Consider the following 21,845-nt stretch of genomic DNA (forward strand, 5'->3'; position numbering starts at 1 on the left):
CACTTAGCTCCTTGAGCCTCAGTTTCCTAGTCTGCAAAATAAGGATAATCACCCTAGCTTCACAGGGTGACTCTAGTAAATAACTGAGATCAAATATGAAAACTCCACAGAGTCATACAAGTGGGTTCAGGTACCCCTGCCTGCTCACCTCCACATAGCCTTTCCTGAAGGCTCTAGACCACATGAGCCAACTTGTCACCTGCTGCGATGCTTTTTGCATCCCTCACTTTCAACTCTTATTATGAAGAATGCCCATAATTAAAGCTTTCATGGGTGTCTCTACTGCCAACTAAACAGGAAGCTCAGGGTTATAGTTACTCCCATACTGAACATGGGTACTTGGTCAATTGTGATGAAATAGAAGAGGAACCCCCAAGAAAGCAAACTTTAGAAAACCCCTTTGGTCTCTAGCTGTGACTAGCTGCCAGCATCCAGTGCCAACACCCCCGTCTAATTCCTGAGAGCAGGCTGACCCCTGCTGAGCTACTGTCACTCCCTTGAAGGGCTGAGGCAAGGGGAGCTCAGCAAATATTACTGAGTCTTTGGTGTAGGCTGAAAACCATTCTACTCCCTCAGCACAAAAGAAAACTGGCTTAAAGTTAAACAAGAGAGATTTTGCTTGTCCAGAAGACTGACCTCGGGAAACTGTTAGACGCTGGATGAGTTTTCTAGGACAAATTGCTGTCCGCAAAGAAAAACCCTTCAATTGGTTGGACAGCACAGAGTAACGGTTTCTAAACTTGCTACACATTGGAATCACCTGAGGAACTTCAAAAACCACTGATGCCTGTGTCCACCCATAATAACCGGTTCACTCATTTGTGGCGGGGGGGGATAGTGTAGGCTTTGGAATTTTTAAATTCCAGGTGGTTTAAATGGGCAGACAAATTTGGGAACCATTGACCTGGAGGAAGCAGAAGGATGCTTGAGAATATTGAGATTCAATTCAGTCCAAGGACAAAAGAATAATGATCAGAGCACTAATAGTCAACCTCTTACCAAGGGCTTTCAATGGACCAAGCACTGCACTGGTTCTGTAATGTGGATAATCTCATGAAATCTGTAAGTCAACGTTATAAGGGAGGTATTCTTATTCTTACCCTCACTTTACAGATGGGAAAGAGGAGACTTGGAGAGATCAAGTAGCTTATCTGAGAACTTACAGATGAAAGTGGTGGAATGGAGATTTGAACCCAAGCACCCCTACTCCAGAACCCACAGGTACTGCAGAAGAGGTGGGGTCTTTGGAGAGACAGGTTCCCCGCCTCCTCTCCACATCTCTTCTCACCTGCTGTCAGTGCTGTCCTTAAAAGGAAAGTAGGAAATCAGTTGAGGGCTCCAGCTGGCCCTGCCTGTCTCCCAGATACTAAAATCCAGGGCTGCCAAGAGAGTGAGGCCCAGGGCAGTTATCAGCTAGCAGATCACAGCTTCAGGCAGCAGTGGGAGGCAGGGTTTAAGAGAAGTTGCTGGTGTGACTTGCTGAGGCAGCCCCTGCAAAACCATCCCATCTCACCCTGCATCTCCTAAGTCCAGAGGGGGATATTATAGGACAGCAAGGAAGTGGGGCAGGACGTGAGGACAGAGGCAGGGCCCCTTAGGCAGAGAAAGGAGCAGAGGGAAAATTTCAATACCAGCCCCCGCTTGGGGAGGAAGGGGAAGATACAGTCCTAGTGTAGGTATGTGGGCCTTTAATCTAGAAATCAGAGGCTTAGGGACCCTGAGCACCAGAGGGAGGCAATAATGTGACAGGGATCAGGAAGAACAGCCCCTAGGATGGATTTGAAATTCCTAGCCTGGGCTTCCCACACCCTCAGGCCAATATTCTGCCTGTGGAGTATCAGACCTAGACAGCTGACAAGACCATCAGCCCAGCACCTTAATTTTATGAGAATGAAATACAAGAAAGAAAAGGACTTGGTCAAGGCTACAGGGGAAAGTTGCTGGGATAGCTGGAACTAGAACTTGAATAGCCTCCCTCCCAATCCAAAAAACAACCAGAGGCCTAGGAGAAATTCCTGGCAGCCTCTTGGCTCCTGAAGCCTGGGAGAGATGGGATCCATGGGGAAACTGACCTTCAGTCTCCAACAGGCCCTCCTGCAGGGATGGAAAATGGAGCTAGGCATGCGAAAACACCCAGGTGTTCTCCTGATTCTGGGTTGGAGTGAGTGTTTGGGGCAGCAACTAAGGCCTCAATCTCCTCCTGAAGCCCCAAATCAGCCAGGACCCCACTTCTGACATCCTTTTGACTAGAATGCCACCCTGCCCTGGAAACTAAGGATCAGTCTTTCTTTCTCATAAAATCTACGAAGTGTTCTTGGGCCAGAAGCCCCCACAAGGTCTCAGAGCAGCCCCATACATTCTCTTGGCCAAGGTCCAGAGATAATATTGTTCCAGGCAAATTAACTCCTCCATCCAACATTCTGGAAGTCTCGACTATGTATACACCCATTTGTAAAGCTGGCAACTTTCTCTTGTCTCTGAGGGATAAGAAGCATCTGTGCAGACATGGGCCTGAAGGGAAATAAGGCTGCTGGTTACACGTGGATTAAATTCTAAGAGAAACAGAAAGGCTCCTGCCATAAACAGGGGTTGTCTAGGCAGAGGATGCCATTATATGATGGATCAGATTGAGAGACAAGAAAGACCCAAGGTCTCAGTGCCAGGTAGTGGTGGGGTGAGGACCAGAATCCCAAGTTCTTGAGGGAAATACGGTACTTATGGGAAACTGCAGGTAGTTCGGATGGATCACACCCAGGCAGCCTGATTCCAAAGCCTGGGTCTTACCATTGTACTTACAGCTTCATGAGGCAGTTTAGGGCAGCTTCGGCATTTGGCTGCTGGAGTTTGAATTATCTCCCTCAAGAAAGTGAAGAAGAACTAAAGAGCCTCTTGATGAAAGTGAAAGAGGAGAGTGAAAAAGTTGGCTTAAAGCTCAACATTCAGAAAACTAAGATCATGGCATCCAGTCCCATCACTTCATGGCAAATACATGGGGAAACGGTGGAAACAGTGGCTAACTTTATTTTTCAGGGCTCCAAAATCACTGCAGATGGTGATCGCAGCCATGAAATTAAAAGACGCTTACGCCTTGGAAGGAAAGTTATGACCAACCTAGACAGCGTATTAAAAAGCAGAGACATTACTTCGCCAACAAAGGTTCGTCTAGTCAAGGCTATGGTTTTTCCAGTGGTCATGTATGGATGGGAGAGTTGGACTATAAAGAAAGCTGAGCACCAAAGAATTGATGCTTTTGAACTCTTGTTGGAGAAGAGTTGGAGAAGACTGTTGGAGAAGACTCTTGAGAGTCCCTTGGACTGCAAGGAGATCCAACCCATCCATCCTAAAGGAGATCAGTCCTGGGTGTTCATTGGTAGGACTGATGTTGAAGCTGAAACTCCAATATTTTGGGCCACCTCATGCGAAGAGCTGACTCATTTGAAAAGACCCTGATGCTGGGAAAGATTGAGGGCAGGAGGAGAAAGGGACGACAGAGGATGAGATGATTGGATGACATCACCGACTCGATGGACGTGGGTTTGGGTGGACTCCAGGAGTTGGTGATGGACAGGGAGGCCTGGCATGCTGTAGTTCATGGGGTCGCAAAGAGTTGGACATGACTGAGTGACTGAACTGAGATAAGTTCATTTCTCTTTCTTGCCTCCATTTCCTCATTTGTAAAGTGGAAGGAAGAACACTGCCTGCCTCTGTGAAAATTAAATGAGTTAATTTTTTAAGATCTGTTACCAGAGTGCTAGAAAATAAGAAAGCATCCATTTTCACAACTATTACAATGCTGCACAACATACACACATACCCATTAACCAAATTGTATTTTCCATCCATCTTCCCTTAACAAATGGGAAAGTCATTGTGAGCAGGAAAACATGTATCTGTGATATATTGTGGTTTTTTGTTTGGTCTTGTTTTTAAAAGAAATTCAGCTTTTTTTTTTTTTTAGGCTACAGTGCATGGCATGTGGGATCTTAGTTCCCCAACCAGAAATCGAACCTGCATTGGAAGCTCTGAGCCTTAACCCCTGGATCACAGGGGAAGTCCCTGTGATATATTGTTAAGCCTACAAAAGATACAGGAAAGCTTTTCTTTAATCATGTACTTAAAGGAACATGGCAAATTTTTAATCTGTTTGAAACAAGTCAAAAGTATCTCTTCTGTCCTTGGGCTAAAGGTGTGTTACACTGCATCACTGCCTTGGGGGGGGTGTGTACAACAGTGGGTTTGCTTTTGAAAGGTGAGGCTACATCCCCTTGGAGCACAGGCTGCCACGGGCAGTTGCCAGGCTTCTCTCTGTCGGCCTCAGACTATTGCAGGTAAGCTATTCACTTCAGAGCTAGAACATCCACTGTCAAAGCTGCAGTTGTACATTGTGTTTTTTTAGGCAGTGAGCATTTGGCAGCTGTGTGTTTACTTAGCAAAGAGTTTCTGGGATCACCAGGAGGTGTGCCCTCTCTTTCTGTTTATCCAACATTGTCAGTCTTCTATGCTGATGAGGACCACACTTTAAAGAGAAAGTACTCAGGCATACACTCACTTTGTCTACCTGCATGTCCCTGGTTTGAGTTGAACCTCCCAGACTCTGCAATGAACCTGTGTTCTACACAAGTCCTCCTGGGTCTGCCTTGATTCTGTGCTGTACCTGGGGTAGGGGTCAGGGGTGACCTGTCACAGGGCCATTCAAGGTCTTTGACAGTTCTCCTAACTTTGTATTTGAAGGCTCTATGCTCAGATGGTAAAGAATTTGCCTTCAATGCAGGAGACCTGGGTTCGACCCCTGGTTCAGGAAGATCACCTGGAGAAGGGAATGGAAAACCACTCCAGTATTCTTTCCTAGAGAATTCCATGGACAGAGGAGCCAGGCGGGCTACAAAAAGTTGAACACGACTGAGAGACTGACGCTTTCACTTTCACCACATCATAGCAAACATGTTAAAATACATATGCAATTTTGTGTTACAAAACACTCAAATTTTTACAATTGCTTTTTAAAATATACGACTATCAGCAACTAATTGAATTATGATGAGCTGTAATGACTGGACAATTTCAGACATTTCTGGAATGACTCAAAAGCAAGGAAATCAAATCTACAACTTTTTTTCAAGGGTAATGAAATTTTTATGAATTGAAAATCTGATCCATGAAGAAAGTTGGTATATGTCATGCATAGTCTTCAGTGAATAAAAGACACAGCCCCTCCCGCCTGGGAACTCTTCAAGCTCAGGCCAAGCTCTGCGTGGGAAAGAGACTGCGGTGAGCCACTGGCGGTGATATCAAACCCAATGACCTTAGAATCCAGAAGGAAAAGTCTACCACTGTCTGAATAAATGCGGTTTATTGAAGATATAGAACAGAAAATTCATACATATATTGGTGCCAAGAAAGGAAAAGTACTGCTCGAGGGAAACCAAAACATCAGCAGGAGATTGGGGGGAGAGGGGCCGAGAAAGGGTGGGTAGCCGGGTATGCACAGGGCTGGCTGGGGCTTTCCCATAGGACAGTGGAACGTGGGCTGGGGTGGCGAGCCCTGCGGGGCGGGGGCGGTGACACAGCCCAGCCCCTGGGCACTGCCCCGCGGCTCGGCCTTATAGGAGTAGATGGTTTTTCCCCCAGATAACCCCTCCCAGGAAATTTTGGGCCGCCATGCCAGCCGCAGAAGCTACGTAGGGAAAGGGTCCCACGGGTATATCAAAGGGCGTACAGAGCTAGAGTGTGCCGGCAGGTGAAGGGGGCTGGTGGGTCCGAGACAACGTTCAGAGTTTGTGGTGGGACCGCTGGCTCTGAGAGGAGCTTTGTGTGACCCGGACCGAGCTGCGACCGCCAACCCCGCTGACGGCGCACGAGCCCCCGGAATTGGAGACGCCCCCGCGCACAGCAGAGCCCCCGTCGGAACTGCTGTCCAAGCCCAGGCCCCCGCGGCTGGCCCTGCTGTCCCGGCCTCCGCTGCCCAGCCTCCCGCTGCCTAGACCGCCGCTTCCCAGACCCCCGCTCCCCAGGCCTCCTCGACCTCCAGCTCCTCCTCCCAGGGCGCCGCTGCCGCCACTGCTGCTGCTGGTGGTGTTGTGAACCATCTCTGCAAAGAGCATTGGGGTCAGCCAGCTGCTGGGAGGCCGGTCCAGCCCGCCCACCAGTCCCGCCCACAGTCCGGGAGCCAATCCCCTCCGCCCACCGGCTCTTCCCTGGGTACCGCCCACTAAGGTTTGGCGGAGTCGGGTGAGGGCAGGCTTCAAGACCGCCGGGCAGGGGAGGTTGGCCTCCCCCGCCGCCACCCTACAGCCTCTTCCCAGCCTGCAAATGGTGCAGCCCACCAGCGCTGGCCCCGCAGTAACCCCCCTGCCCCCCCACCCCACCTCGGTTTGAGAAACATTATCCCAAAGCATCCAGCCCCTTTCCTGAGAAGGAACCCGGTACTCACCGATGCTCACAGAACTCTGGCACTCCCCAGACATCCTGTTGGGGAATATCAGACCTCCGTATTAGCATCTGTGCCGGAGCCTCCTTTCCTTAAATACACCTTGCTTAGGTCAATAACAGTGAAAGCCTTGGTCCCCCTAGCTCCTTCCTGACTGATGCTGACTGTAAGAAATAGGTGCTCAAAATGCCATGACATGCATTCCTCCTCCTGTTGGGTAAAGTTGGGCTTAAATTGTTACCCTTTCCCACTAACATCACCTTCAAGAGGATCAGAGCAGAGGGTCATTCGTGTGTCTACCCACACTCTTCCTGCTCCCCAGGGGCCTATATAGTAAATAATGTTTATATCTGTCCTTTTAAAGGCCAGAGCCCTATAACCAAGTGCCAGCCTACAGGAACCCACTCTTCAGAAACCTACTATTAAGGCCTTAAATAATAAAGAAATAGCCTAGAAATAGTATTTATGCCTGTGAAAGAGAAAGTCGCTCAGTCGTGTCTGACTCTTTGTGATCCTATGGACTATACAGTCCGTGGAATTCTCCAGGCCAGAATACTGGAGTGGGTAATCTATCCATTCTCCAGGGGATCTTCCAGACCCAGGAATCGAACTGGGGCCTCCTGCATTGCAGGCGGATTCTTTACCAGCTGAGCTACCAGGGAAGCCCTTATACCTGTAAGTCCTCCTCTTTTTCAGACATGTATTTTACAGCTAAAATATGCGACATGAAAGATGGGAAAACCTGCCCAAGATAAGTTTCTGGTGGTGTCACTATTGCATAGAAAGCACCGTTCTCCTGGAGGATTGGCAGCATCTCAAAACACTTAAAGGGGCAGGGGCAGGAGTTGGGTGGGGGTGGAATGGGCCCGCTGAGGGCTACCACCATCTCCAGCAGTCCACATGAGCATGCTTAGGCAGCAAAGCCACCAGACATCTCAGCCTCATGGAAACCAGAGGGATTCCAACTAACCTGCACTCCTCGCCCTCCAGGAGGGTCCGGTAGGTGGCAATCTCAATGTCAAGGGCCAGCTTGACATTCATCAGCTCCTGGTACTCCTTCAGCAGCCGGGCCAGGTCCTCCTTGGCCTGCTGCAGGGCAGCCTTGAGGTCCTGAAGCTTGGCATTGGCATCCTTGAGGGCCACTTCCCCGTGCTGCTCTGCATCAGCAATGGCTGTCTGCAGGTTGGCATTCTGGGTTGGGGGCAACCAGAAGTCCAATTTAGGTTCAAGTGGATTCACTGAGAGCCTGCCTGTATGCTTGGCGCTTACACATGGATCGCCTCATGTTGGACAAATGAGGAAACTAAAACCCGAGAAGATGAAGCCTGGGCTGCAGTCGAAATCCTAGTGCCTCAAGGAATGGGATTAACACCATCAGGCCTCAAGGACACAGGCCAGCTCAGGAGTCAGACTCCTCCTATACCTCTCTTCTCTCTCATGGTAAGAGTCTAAGCATCTCCTGAAAGCCCTCCTCCTCCAGGAAGTCTTCTTGAATTATCCAAAGAATTGTCTTTCTGTCCTAATCCATGTTGATGTGAGCTACCTTGGCTATTCCCCTAATTTGGTCTTCACACAGCTTCTTTCCCCAGCCTCCCTAATTATGTCTGAACTCAACATTTCTGGTCCACATCAGCCTCCAGTCTCCAGGCAGGCAGGATCTGGGTCCATTAGACACAGCCCAGAAGCACGCCCCGTCAATTTTAGCATGCAAGGGGCTGGGACGTGAGTGCTGAGCCCTGAGCTTACGGTGCAGGCATCAGCCCGCAGTCTCAGGTGAGTGCTCCTTCCTCCTTCCCACCTGCTTCTTGACACTCTCAATCTCGGCCCGCAGCCTCTGGATCATCCGGTTGAACTCCATGATCTCACTCTTGATACTCTTCAGGTCATCCCCATGCATGCCAGCTGTGGTCTGCAACTCACCCAACTGTATCCGAAAAGAGTCACACATTCAAAAGGCCAGCAGGGCCTACTACGGTCCTCTACTCCAACCCTTCTGCATCACAAACGGGAAAACAAAAACAGAGTTAGGGCCTATGCAAGGTCACTCACTGGAGGAATCAGGTGCTCTGTCCTCTGTGTCAGGGACACGTCTTCCAGCACAGTCGCTGCTGGGATTTTTTTGAGCTTTTACTTTGCCCCAAGCCCTGTGCTTTACCTCATAGAACCTCACAGCTCCCTGATGAGAAAGGCATTATTATCCCTATCTTATGAATGGGAAAACTGAGACACAGATTGCTTGAGTACCATGACTAAACTCTCCGAGGTGTCAAGTAAGAGGGCTGGCGCATGAATGCAAACATCTCAGATGCTGGAGCCATCTCTTACCCAGCAGGCTATCCTTCTGGGGCAGAAAACTCAGAAGAGTCTGATGCTTAAGGGCTAGCTTAGGCCCCATGCAGATGTGGGGATGGGAGAAAGGTGTACAGAATTCCCCTGTCCTCTAACTTTGCTCAGTCTCCCTTGCTTTCCTCCTGCTTCCTTTCAGACACTGACTTCAACCCCTCAGTGTGATCAGATCAGAAGCAAGCATGACAGGGCCAAGTTGGGTGAGAGCAAAATAGAAGTGTCTCCAACAATAAAAGATATGCAGCCAGAGGGCTTTAGGTTAAGTATTTCTCAAGCTTGGCACTAGTGACATTTCAGACAGAATAATTTTTTGTTTGGTGGGAGAATGGTATCTCACGCATTGTAGAATGTTTAGCAGCATCTCTGGCCTCTACCCTCCAGACTCCAGTAGCACCTCACCCCCACCCCTAGGTGTGACGTTCAAACCTGTCTTCACACATTGCCACGTGCCTCCTGGGGGAAAAGTATACCTTCCCCCCACCCCAGTTGAGAAGCCCCAGGTTAGAGCAATGTCAGAGCTCTCTGATTAGGAAGGGAGATGTCTGGTAGCAAACCAGCCTAGTAGGAGGGAGAGGAGCCACCATGCTGGAAATGCAGAGAAGAATGACTCTGGAGCAGACTCGGCCCTCCCGGGGAGACGTGATGGTGTTACCCACCTTGGACTGGTACAGAGCCTCAGCCTCAGCCTTGCTCCTCTGGGCGATGGCCTCGTACTGGGCGCGGACCTCAGCGATGATGCTGTCCAGGTCCAGGCAGCGGTTGTTGTCCATGGACAGGACCACGGACGTGTCACCTGTGTCTAACTGCATCTGGGACAGCTCCTGCAGGGCCAGGCAGACATGACCCCTCCTGAGCTCGCCAGGAGACACAAGCCACCAGCTCAGGAGGGAGGGCTCTGAACCAACTGAGGGACAGGTGAGAAGGTATCACTTTTGTCAGAAGGACTGAGACATGAAACTTTTCTCTAGGAGACAGGAGGCAGGTGGGTGAGGGGCAGACTTACAGCATCATAGAGGGCCTTCAGGAAGTTGATCTCATCTGTCACACTGTCCACCTTGGCCTCCAGTTCCACTTTGGTCATGTAGGCAGCATCAATGTCCTGGGAAAGAATTCAGTCATGGTCCCCTCTGACCTGTGGGCTTAGCCCAGTCCTGGGCACTGAGGGAGGGAGCGGGGCAAAGGGGCCACAGGGGCCTGCCCCGTTCCCCCCACCAACCGCCCCCCCTCCGGAGCTCCCACTCAGGGGAAATGAGACGCCCATCCAGGCACAGGCAGACCTGGCCTAACATGACCAAATAGGCCGCCTTACAGGCTGGGCTGGAGGACCCTTCTCAGAAAACAGCCAAAGAGGCTGTGAGGGTGAAAAGAAGAGCAAGGGTTGGGCCGGGGCCATTACACTGAGACTGGGTGAGGAGAATTTGTGAGGAGGGTCTGGGGGAGAATCTAAATCAGCAACACTCAAAGGTTCTCTCTTTTTTTTTTCCAAAGGCTCTCTTTAAATTGCTCCTGGGAATACACTCCTGTGGTAGGGGGGAGGAATATATATACTAATATGTATTCCTTCTCTTCATCCACTTTCTGATCACAACTCAAGATCTAATGGGATTCATAGACGCACAGGCCCATCAGGAGGGAGCCACATGGCAAAGTCTGGTGGACACTTTGGACCCTCCTCCCAGGAGGGGAGCAGCCAGGCCCTCAGATGCCCCTCCCAGCTTGCTAGGGTGGAGGGGCTCCCTGGCTCCCTCCGTGGCCCTCCCTCCCTACATGGCCTGAAGGAGACCCTCAAAATAAGAGGACTGGACTTTTTCTCCCCTCAACCTCATAGCGCCCTATTCAGCAGGGCTCTGGGGTGGGAGGTGGGGGAAAGACCCTTCACCTTCTTCAAGACAACGAAGTCATTCTCTGCCGCAGTGCGCTTGTTGATCTCCTCTTCATATCTATGAGAAAAGAGGCACTTTCTGGCCCATCTTCCCCAGGAGGTCACCATGGCCTCAGAGCACTTCCCGTAAGTACCGCAGACTCAGGGCTTCTTGTCCTGCCCTTTAGCTCAAGGCCTGTGCCCTTGCAGTGCACCGCCCCCCAGGTTCAGGTGAGACCTGGTTTTTCTACAGGCTTCACTGAGCACTATGTGCGCTCAGAGGGTAGGGCCTGGAACCAGCTCTATGTTCAGCAAGTATGGTAGCCCTGTGGGCTCTTGGTAAGCACTTCTTGAATTCACGAAAACCCAGAATGGCACTACAAATGTGCCGGGTCTTATTCTGTGAATGACACGTATTAACTCATTCAGGCCTCGCTACAGTGAATAAAGACTACCACTGTCTCCATTTTACAGATGAGAAGACTGAGGCACAGAGAAGCTAAGGAGTCAGTCCAAGCTCACAGAGCTGAAAGTGGTGGAATAGACCTTGCCCAAGGCACTCGGATCCCAGAGACCGTACTCTTAACTTTAAAGTAACCTGCCTCTCCTTCAGAAGCCTATTGACAAGGGAAATACACCCCATATTTGGAGGGGAATTTGGAGATGATGTAGTCCAGGGAGGATGGAGGGTGTTGTCTGATTCTGTGTGGTTTGTGAATGAACTTCAGAGTGTCTTGGAACATCCCCACCAAACTTACATGGATACACCCTTTCATTAAATTCTTAAGAGTTTCTGCCCCAAATAAACCATGAGCCATTATTTTAAAGACTGGGATCTTGAAAGTCAGAGAAGGTGGGGTAAATCCCCCCCAGCGTGTAGCCAGCTGGAACAGAGCTGGCCCCTCCCACCCTCCAACCCACCCTGCCCCACCCTCTGCCCCAGGAACTGAGCAGCACACACCTCTTCTTGAAGTCCTCCACCATCCCCTCCATGCTCCTCAGCTCCTCATGCAGCTTGTCCTTCTCAACATGCAGACCATCCAGAAAGGCCCTGAGGCTGCTGATGTAATTCTCGAAAAAAGGCTCCAGGTTGCGGTTGTTAGTGTTAGTGCCAGATCCCTGCTCCTGCAGGAGGCTCCACTTGGTCTCCAGGACCTTGTTCTGCTGCTCTAGGAACCGCACCTGCCATCCAATAGGAAAAGGACATCAGGGAGCAGTCTGCAGCCAACTCCAGTCTTGGTTGACTTTCCTAGAAACAAAGTTCCCAGGAATCTCCCAGTCCCTCCCGTTGGGTTGCATTTTGCCTGCTACAATAGTTCAGTACTAACCCCATGTGGATAGCAGCATCAGTGACCTACAACGGAGGCAGAGGCCTGCTGTGCAGATAAGGAAACTGAGTCCCAGAGTAACCAAGGTGACACTACAAGCTAGTAACAAACCAAAACTGAGGTTTCTTGATACCCAGACTGGATGATCTTCCCACTGTATCATTCATTCATCCATTCATTCCTCAATCAGTTAGTACTCAATAAATAGCAGGAGATTTGAGAGCCTACAGCAGGTGTAGTTTCCAGGAAGAGGTTTACAGTACGTCTGGGTGCCCTGTATTAAGGTGAGAAATAGAGAAAACCACAGAGAAATGGCTCTTGGGCTGCCCTAGTCCTAGGAACAAGGGCCCAGGTGCACCGAGATGGGCCCTTGCTGCCGAGCCTGGTTAAATGTAGGACTCAGTTGCATTTAAATTGAACCACTAGCTGAAGATGTCTCAAACTTTCATTTGCTGCAAAACGTTTCTGTACACAAGCTCAAAGCCAACTGTATAAACAATGGAATAAATATCAATCAATTGACCATTCAACAAACATTTGCAAAGCACCAGGCATGTGCCATGCCTTATGCTAGCCACTCAGGACCCCAGGACCTGAGAATCCCCCTTCAAAGGTGATAAGAGATCTTGCTGAGAAGGTCTTGGATAGTTCTCCACCTTTTGTGGAGAGCAGTATTTTCACATCACTTTCTACCTCTCTGTGAATAATTTATCTGGACACCCAGGTGTCTGCCAGGAACTAGTGGGTCACTAGGCTTTGAAGAACTTCCCCTCTGCAAAGTCTGATATTCCAGTGTTAAGATCAACTTCATCTTCAGCTTTGCCCAAGCCTCTTACATATGGTGAGAGGACCCCCAACGAGTCCCTACAAACCCTTTCTTTAAGACCTGATACTATCCCATGGTCACAAAGAGATCGCAACACCTTATACTCAGCAGTACTGCTGAAACACTCAGTTAGCAGCTGATCAAGCCTGGATACTCTCTAGTCACCACAACTGTTGTCATAGTGTCCCCACTATGACATGGAGTAGTCAGAGCACAGAAAGCCCAGTAAAACCTCGCTTCAACCTCGCCTACACACAGACACGCATATACCAAGGTCAGTGGCCTAACATTCACAGCTCTTCACGCCGAAATCTTCCCAAGAGAATCACCCAGGAGGAGGTACCCCTTACCCTTTCCCCGCTCCCACCCCCAAAAAACACTCTGCATCCCTCTCCTTAGGCTGAGAGTAGATTAATTCATCACTCAGGTAAATATCCAGCCTTGGCAGAGTTGGTCTCTCTTTCAAAGAGGAGCAATTCACAGTCTTCCTGAGATGGAGGAGGAGTGCAGAAGGCATCAGTGAGGGACATCCATGATGGCAGCAGCCTCGGCAGCGCCAGAGGCACCGCGCAGAGCTGCGGTGATGGGGCTTGCAGGAACGGTAGTGGCTCCGTCCAGTGAGGGACCCGAGATCTTTTCATCATCTACCACTCCCTTAGCAGGCCCGCCCCGAGGGATGGAGGTAGAGGATGAACCTGCAAGTCCTTCCTTGGTGGCAAAAGGAAAAGAGGAAGAGGGGGCCAAGCTCATTAGGACAAACTTTCTCACTGTCCAGCTGTCCCGAGCTGGGCTCACCTTGTCAATGAAGGAGGCAAACTTGTTGTTGAGGGTCTTGATCTGCTCCCACTCCTGAGCCTTTACTTGCCCAATCTGGGGGTCAATCTCCACATTGAGGGGCTGCAGGAGGCTCTGGTTGACAGTCACTTCCTGGATTCCCCCAGGGAAGCCACCTGGGCCAAAGCCACCAGGGCCACCAAAGCCACGGGGTCCTCCAAAACCACCAGGACCACCAAAGCCACCAGGACCTCCAAAGCCACCAGCCCCTCCTCCAAAGCCACCAACTCCCCCTCCAAAGCCCCCAGCTCTTCCACCAAAGCCCCCGCCCATCCCTCTTCCACCACCTCCAAAACCACAGCCTCCTGAATATCCCCCACTGGTGCTCCTAAACCCTCCAGCCCGGATGCTGCCTCCAGCCAGGCTGATGGAGATCTTCTTGTTCCCCCCCAGGTTGTAGAGACTCTGGCTGCCGAAGCCTCCTCCCATCAGGGCACAGGCGGCAGACCCAGCGCCACCCCCGCCTGAGCGGGAGGCCAAGGAGGACTTGGAGGAGGTGACCCGGCTCTGGCCCGACACCACGGCTGAGCGCCTGCTGAAGCCCTGCCGGTGGCTCCCGCTGGAAGCCCTGCAGGACTGCTGGCTGTAGCCGGCCTGACGACTCATGGTGGACGGCAAGGTATTCCAAAAGGAGAGCGGACCGGGAGGTTGGCGGAAACGCGGAGACCTTCTGAAGCTCTGGGCCAGAGGTGGCGCTTATATAGGGCTGGGAGCTTGGCTGGCTGGCGGTGCCAACCAACTAATTGAGGTATTATCAGCTTTGGTTTGCCTGGCAGAAAGAGGTCAAGTCCGAAACTCAAAACACACCTTGGTAATCACTCCAAATTTCCAAATTGCTTTGTTTCCCGAGGGTTACTCATCTGAAGGAAGCTTAAGTTGGGAGAGGGGCCATCCTGCAGGGCTGGACACAGCCCTAATCCCCGAGAGACTTACCCTCCCATCCCAGGAGTGACAAGTCAGCATTTCCGTACCTCCCCTGTGTCCCCATGGCCACCCTGCCAGCCCATCAAGCCTCAGAAGTTTACAGGATGGGTTCAGAGCCTCAGTGAGGACCTAGGGGAAGAAGGGAGAAGAAGGGGGAGGGCTGGGAAGGAGAAGGAGCATGAGGAGATGGAAAATGGAAGAGTGAGAGGAGGTATAGCATCCCTCTGGGGCTCTTGCCATCCAGGCAGGAAAAGGTACACATCCGAGTCACACAGCAGGATGTGTTCTTGACCGTGTGGGCCTTGGATGGAGAGCTGGTTGGGGAGCGGGGAAAATAGGGTGCAGGGTGCTCAGGCCAAGAAACAGAGGGATATACAGTGGACTGAAAGGAAGCACAGACCACAGCCAGGGCTTCCCCGGTGGCTCAGCGGTAAAGAATCTGCCTGCAGTGCAGGAAACGCAGGAGACAGGGGGTTGATCCCTGGGTCTGGAAGCTCCCCTAGAGGAGGCATGGCAATGCACTCTGGTATTCATACCTGGAGAATCCCATAGACAAAGGAGTCTGTTGGCTATGGTCCATAGGGTCGCAAAGAGTCGGACATGACTGAAGCGCCTAAGAACACACGCACACACAGACCATAGCCGAGGACTTTGAGGAAGGCAACAGACAGGGAGGGGGGCCTGTGGGGAAAGGAAAGCTGGAGGAAGACTAATCCAGGAAGGAAGAGTGTGCAGACTACCTGGTCCAGGTCAGAGAGACCACCAACCTTTCCTATTCCAAGCTCACATTAGAGAAATGAATCCAGGATTTCTCATTTCTCCTCTCGGCTCCCCTAAGATACACCATCTACACCACCTAGGAAGCTTGAGTGGCTCCCTGGATGGCTATAAACTACATCCACCCGCAGCTGGGCAGGGTCCATTTAACTTGACTCAGACCGTAGGAAAGTGAAGGCTCTTTCCATCATCAGTTTTCTAAAACATATTTTTATTTATCATCACGATGTATACAATAGAGCTGATTACTTCCAATCACATCATGATCTTGTAGATTTTTTCCCCAATATTCTTTGCATTACTCTTTATTCCATATTAGAAACAAAAGTTTCAGATATCTTTTGACTCAGTATTCCAAGTTCTTGGGACATAGCATCAGTACTTCCCACTATCCTGTTGGGTTCTTGCCTCTTATCTCTGACTCTTTTTCCAGGGCACATTGTTGACTAAAATCCATGAATTCTACAGAAAAATCATTTAATCTGCTAATTTCCCTTTTCTTGTCACCATCAAGATTCTAAAAAAAAGAAGAATGATTGCAATTTGTAAGGTTGTTGAGAGGATGGTTATGAGAAAAGCAAACTGTCATATCACTTATCATGTGTGGTATGAATGTTTAATCAGTTACAACATTTACCTCCCATTGCCCTTCAGCAGCAAAGACCAGTCTTAATTACTCCAAGGCTGAAAGCCGACCTCCAGGTACTCCGGAAAATGTCTTTACTTAAAGAGAAAGAGAAAGGAGACTTCTCTTTCCTCTTCTAATTTGGCCTCCTTTGTCCCCAGATACCTGCCCCTCCAGGAATCCCCCCTCATTTATCTGACCCAGCCCCTTTGTTTACCCCTCACCTCTGGCTGCTCAGCATATGTGCTCTCAACCAAGAGTGCGGGGTAATTGCTCCCCTACAAGCTCACTGGGAATCGAGCCAGTTTAAACCAGTGACCCATGAAACCTTAGTTCCAGGAACTCTGCTCCTGTTTCTTCAAGCACACAAAGACCCTCAAGTCAAGTGGCCTCGGACAGGGTGGCAAGTGGAGGTTCTGTATGATCGAGGTCTGCTTGGATTACAGAATTCAGTGCCTCAGACTACCGGACTTTCTACATACATGCATGCACACACACACACACACACAGGACCAAAACACAACATGTACTGTGCATTAACAGTAACCACACATACATGTGTACACACTCACAAAATCTCTCACATACACGCAGACACACGCTCTCAACACGGTTCCCTGCCCAGCAGTCTCTTCCCTATGAAGCCCTTGATGTCACGAATAGGCATTCCCTGCTTTGTCTTCTAAACCTCATTGCCTGCCTCATTCCCTCACGGCCCTGATTATTGCCCAAAGCATCTCACTAATCTGAGAAACCAAGATACAGCAACTGGGTCCAAACAAAGGCACAGGCTGGGAGTTAGGCAGCCCGGGTCCTACCCTGACTCAGCTGCCACCCACATCTTCTCTCTGCTGCTCAGCCTCCTCTTCCAAACAAGGACGGTGGCACACCTGATCAAGGGATCCGTGCAGACCCACTGAAGCCCAGGGTTCAGAGGAGGACAGGGGCAGGAGGAAGGGGCAGCAGGGGGCAGTGCCCCAGTGTCGTGGCCACCGCCATCTCAGCCCGCTGACATCCATGAAGGATAGTCCACCTAGTGAGAGTGGGGAGAGTGGCCTGGTGACTGGGTTGGGAGACGGGGCCTTTACAACACAGCACATAAGCCGCTCTCATTGCCGACCCGTGAGGTCGATCCTGACTCCAAAATCCAAATAGTGTTTTGGATTCAAGTGTGGCTGATGCCCGCATCCAAAGAGACCCTGAGAATGAATGAGGAAATGTCCCGCACCGTCTTCCTGTCTCACCTGCGTGGTTTTCAGTGCTATCACAGAGAAATTCTTCAGAACGATTAGCTGATTTCCACCCCTTGGCAGCTGCCAATGCCAGGGCCCAGTTTGAATATGCTGAGAAGTCAGTTTGCATTTCAAACGTCGAGAACAAAGTCCAAAGAGCTTGAAGTGGAAGTCTGGGACTCTAATGAGGGCCCAGCCCAAATCTCTTATTCCTGACAAATCCCACTCTAATCCCCCACACCCACAGACTATAAAAGCCCAGCCGCTCTCCTCTGACACCTCTTAGGGAGAGAAATGGTGTGCTACTGGCAGGGAGGTGCCACCGCTGAAAGCAGTAGGTGGGGCTTTCTAGGAGGTGAGGGCACAGGGGTCCCAGGGGAGGCACGGGGCCCTGCACCACCTCCTCTCCGTGGTCATGGCTGTGCCTCCCAGGACGACGCCCTGACCAAGGCTGCCTCTGCTCCGGGGAAGCTGGGTCCTCTCTGGGAGAACTAGGGAGGAGGAGGAGGGATTGCTCCTGCCCACAGGCAGCCCCGGCTTCTCTGGGGACCAGTGCACTCAGATGCAAGTGCTCAGGGCTAAGGACAGGCTTGGCAACACAGGGCACAGCAGCTGGGCCAAGGACAGCAGGTGGGAAAGAGCCAAAGAGGGAGAAGGAGATGGGGCTGCACCAAGATGGGGGACCCTGGGCTGGGAGGCCTGGCAGGAAGGGCGGGGTGGATGGTTCCTGGGTAGAGTTGGCCCTAAAGTCTGCACTCGGAGGGCACGCTGCTCCACAAGGAACTGTTCCTCGACACTGAGCTTTGAGCCAAGTCTCCCCAGGGAGGGGCCAGCCCTGTGGCATCTGGAGCTCAGGAAAAAAAGTCTAAAGCCCAGCAGATGTAGTCTTGAACTTAGCTCCATCCTGAAGGAGAGGGCCAAGAGGGACAGGATGGCTTCCTCACGGTGCCCAGACTCTCCCACCCAGGAATCTGTCAGAGCGATGCCACGGGGGGCCCCTCTGGCCAGAAGCAGGAGGCCTGAGCCCCAGGCTCCAGACCCCTCTGGGCCTCCAGTTAGCCAGTCATGAAATAGAGCTGATACACCTCTGCTCTCCTGATTGAGCAGAGAGGATGGGAGGTGAGTTAAGTACAGTAAAAGGCTTTATAAACTCCAGAGCAGGAGTCCTGTGTTGACTCGGGGCATTCTAATAGTAGAAAAGCAAGTCATGAGGGTGCTGGCCGGATGGCAGACTCCATAATTAACACTCTACAGACTTCTCCCCACTTGACCCTCATTGCAATCCTATAGGGAAGATTTGTAGCTCCATTTTACAGATGAGGAAAACTGGGGCCTGGAAATTAAGTAACTTGTCCAAGACCACAAGTGCAAAGCCAAGCCTCCGACTCAGTTCTGTCCCAATCTGGAGGCCATGCCTGTGGCCCCACAGAGTGTTCTGTGTCTGTTCCTGCCCAGAGCTCAGCGCATGGAGCAAGCCCTGACTCTGAACAGTTGATGGGATTTGATCACATTCTGGAAATGGCAGGTAAAACCAGAGCATGGAATGAGGAGAAGAGTCACAAAGACCACCACACACTTGTCCAGGGATGGTCCCCAGAAGGGCGCTTTGCGTTATTTCCCCCACAGAGGTGACAGTTTGTGCTGAGCTAGCCCCCTCCTTCTTGGTCAGGCCCATGGGCCAGATTTTGCAAACTGGTGGACCCCACCCTGGAGCCATGGACCACTGAGACACTAAGCAGCTCAGAGCTGCTACCGTTGCCTCCCTCATCCTCTGCCTGAGGCCCTAGTGTGAGTCCGCCCCCCTCACCCACGCCCAGCCACCACTTCCTGAGCACCTCTCTGGCCGGGCACTGTCCTGACCTCCTCTTACCCACTCTCCCTCAGTCCTAGGGATCATGAAGAGTCCTCAGACTTAAAGCCCCCTCCCCCTTCCCTTTACACCCTGATGTATCATTTAGGAGCAGCCCAGCCCCACCACAAAGCCTCATATGACCAGCCTGGCCCCTCGGCCTCTTCTGTCCTAAACCACCTGGGACGCCTGTGGCCCCTACCACATCCATAAGTCACATGAGAGCATCTTCCCTCCCTTAAACCAGTGTGAAAGCCCTTGGAGGGCAGGCCTCGTACCTGGGGCAGTCCTCTGTCCCCCAGCACCCAGCCAGCTTCATACAACTCAGGAAGTTCTTGGTTCCCTGTAAAAGCCAAGCCACAGCCTTATAGGCATACATGCCAACACTTAACAGTATCTGACATTTGTGGAGTGTCTTCAACTTTTTAAAACCCTTTCACTTATCTGACTCGACAGACGAATGGGCAAAAGCACCACCTAGAGATACACACCCTCCTGTGACTCATAGAAAAAGCACTTTCATACAACTTGTGACCCCAAATGGAAATGACAAAAGCATTAAGCATGAACTGAGTTTGAAGACCGATGCAGTCAGGAGGTAGATTCTGTCCCAACCTACCCACTGATTCTGCTTTCTGCTAAAAGGCATGAAGATTAGAACAGGAAGTGAAGGTCAGGCACAGTGTTCAGAGGACCCAGAAAGAGTGTCCAAACTCTGTCTCCTTAAGACTTCATTCTCTCCAAGGAATCCAACATGGACCACTATCCATTCAGTCATCCCTCCAAACATCCATTCATTCTCTCAGCAATCACTGTTAAATGCCTACATATGGCTGGTCCCAGGCTACCCAATAAGGAACACAATGATATGCAAGACAGGGTCCAAGATCTGGAAAAGCTTCCAGTTGTATTGAAGGAAAGGATCAGTCGTGTAAACAACTCCTTATTAGTACTTTGGGGATCAGCATTTTTGACAGCAGATCAAAAAAGTGTTATGAGTAGACAATGAATAAAGGCTATGGAAGATGTCAGAGAGAAGGTCATTTTGAGTAGGGTGTTGAGGGATGAGGAGGAGTGGGCCCAGTGGGTGGACAATAGGAGAAATATACCCCCACGTAGAGAGGAAAACATTTCAAATGCTGGTGAGGGGAGAGAGTCTGTGAGAGATCCCACATGCTTGCAGAACAGGAGACATGGAGGACGGGGACAGGTGATAACAAAGAGCTGGATGTGTAGGTTGAAACTGATGGTAATGATCTCTGTTCTGTGCTGCAAATTTGGGACTTCAATCTGTGAACAGTGGCCCTCAGTGCTGACTGCAAATCAGACCATTAGATAGCTTTTTTTTTCTTTTTTTTTAATTGAAGGGTAATCGCGTTACAGTATTATGTTGGTTTCTGCCAAACATCACCATGAACCAGCCATAGGTATACCTATGTACCCTCCTTCTTGACCTCCCTCCCCACCCCACCCCTCTAGGTTGTTACAGAGCCCCAGTTTGAGTTCCCTGAGTCATACAGCAAATTCCTGTTGGCTATCTATTTTAGGTATAGTAATGTATGTTTCCATGTTACTCCGTCCAAACATCCCAACTTCTCCTTCCTCCCCCTACCACCGTGTCCTTAAGTCTGCTCTCGATGTCTGTGTCTCCATTGTTGCCCTGCAACTGGGCAACCTGAAAGAAATGGACAGCTTTTTAAAATCCAGATCCTCAAACTCTAGTCCTGACTTCCAGAGTCAGAATCTTAGGGAATGTGGCCCAGAACCTTGTATTTTCGTAAAGCTCCAGTTTGCTTTGATTTTGATGGACTAATTTTTACAACAAAAGGAACTTTATCAAAGGAGGAAACTTCCATGTTTTCATGAAGGCCTGGGTAACAATAAGAGAATCACCTGTTCTGTCCTCAAACCAGACACAGAGTTTCATCCAGTCCAAGAGGCTGGACCAGTCACTCAGCCTTTAGATACAGCTGCAAATGCTGATGACTAAAGGCAGCCAGAGCTGTTAAAAGGAGGCAGGGAGCTTGAAAACACGTTGCTGAGAACAAGAAAATGCAAACCAGAGCCCCGGGCAAAATATGCACGATACATACATCTGATGGATCTCAAAAACATCCTGATGCAATGAGGAAGTCAGACACAAAAAGAATATCTGCTATATGATTCCGTTTGTATGAAATTTTAAAAGAGACAAAACCAACCTATTGTGACAGAAAGCAAGCCCAGCCTGGGCCTGAGGGCTGGCGGGTGAAGGACTGCAAAGGGGCAGGAGAACATTTTGGAAGATGACCCAGATTTTGACTGTGGCGGTAGTTACCCTGGTATATACATTTATCAAAATTGATTGAAATGAATTGCTCAGATCAGATCAGATCAGATCAGTCGCTCAGTCGTGTCCGACTCTTTGCGACCCCATGAATCGCAGCACGCCAGGCCTCCCTGTCCATCACCAACTCCCGGAGTTCACTCAGACTCACGTCCCTCGAGTCAGTGATGCCATCCAGCCATCTCATCCTCTGTCGTCCCCTTCTCTTCTTGCCCCCAATCCCTCCCAGCATCAGAGTCTTTTCCAATGAGTCAACTCTTTGCGTGAGGTGGCCAAAGTACTGGAGTTTCAGCTTTAGCATCATTCCTTCCAAAGAAATCCCAGGGCTGATCTCCTTCAGAATGGACTGGTTGGATCTCCTTGCAGTCCAAGGGACTCTCAAGGGTCTTCTCCAACACTACAGTTCAAAAGCATCAATTCTTCGGTGCTCAGCCTTCTTCACAGTCCAACTCTCACATCCATACATGACCACAGGATAAACCATAGCCTT

At 50.5% G+C, this 21,845-nt stretch overlaps 1 protein-coding gene across 1 annotated transcript; it reads right to left on the minus strand.

The window, feature by feature from the left end:
• Positions 1–5,768: 5,768 nt before the first annotated feature.
• Positions 5,769–14,228, minus strand: LOC102274244 (keratin, type II cytoskeletal 3). The gene is made up of 9 exons (XM_005907013.2): positions 13,584–14,228; positions 11,596–11,816; positions 10,653–10,713; positions 9,777–9,872; positions 9,430–9,594; positions 8,226–8,351; positions 7,398–7,618; positions 6,431–6,465; positions 5,769–6,088 (listed from the first exon to the last, which is right to left on the minus strand). Exons 1-9 carry the CDS (start codon positions 14,226–14,228, stop codon positions 5,769–5,771), a joined length of 1,890 nt encoding a protein of 629 aa, XP_005907075.2.
• Positions 14,229–21,845: the final 7,617 nt, after the last annotated feature.

The sequence above is a fragment of the Bos mutus genome, chromosome 5 (assembly GCF_027580195.1).
Source record: "Bos mutus isolate GX-2022 chromosome 5, NWIPB_WYAK_1.1, whole genome shotgun sequence".
Taxonomy (NCBI): domain Eukaryota; kingdom Metazoa; phylum Chordata; class Mammalia; order Artiodactyla; family Bovidae; genus Bos; species Bos mutus.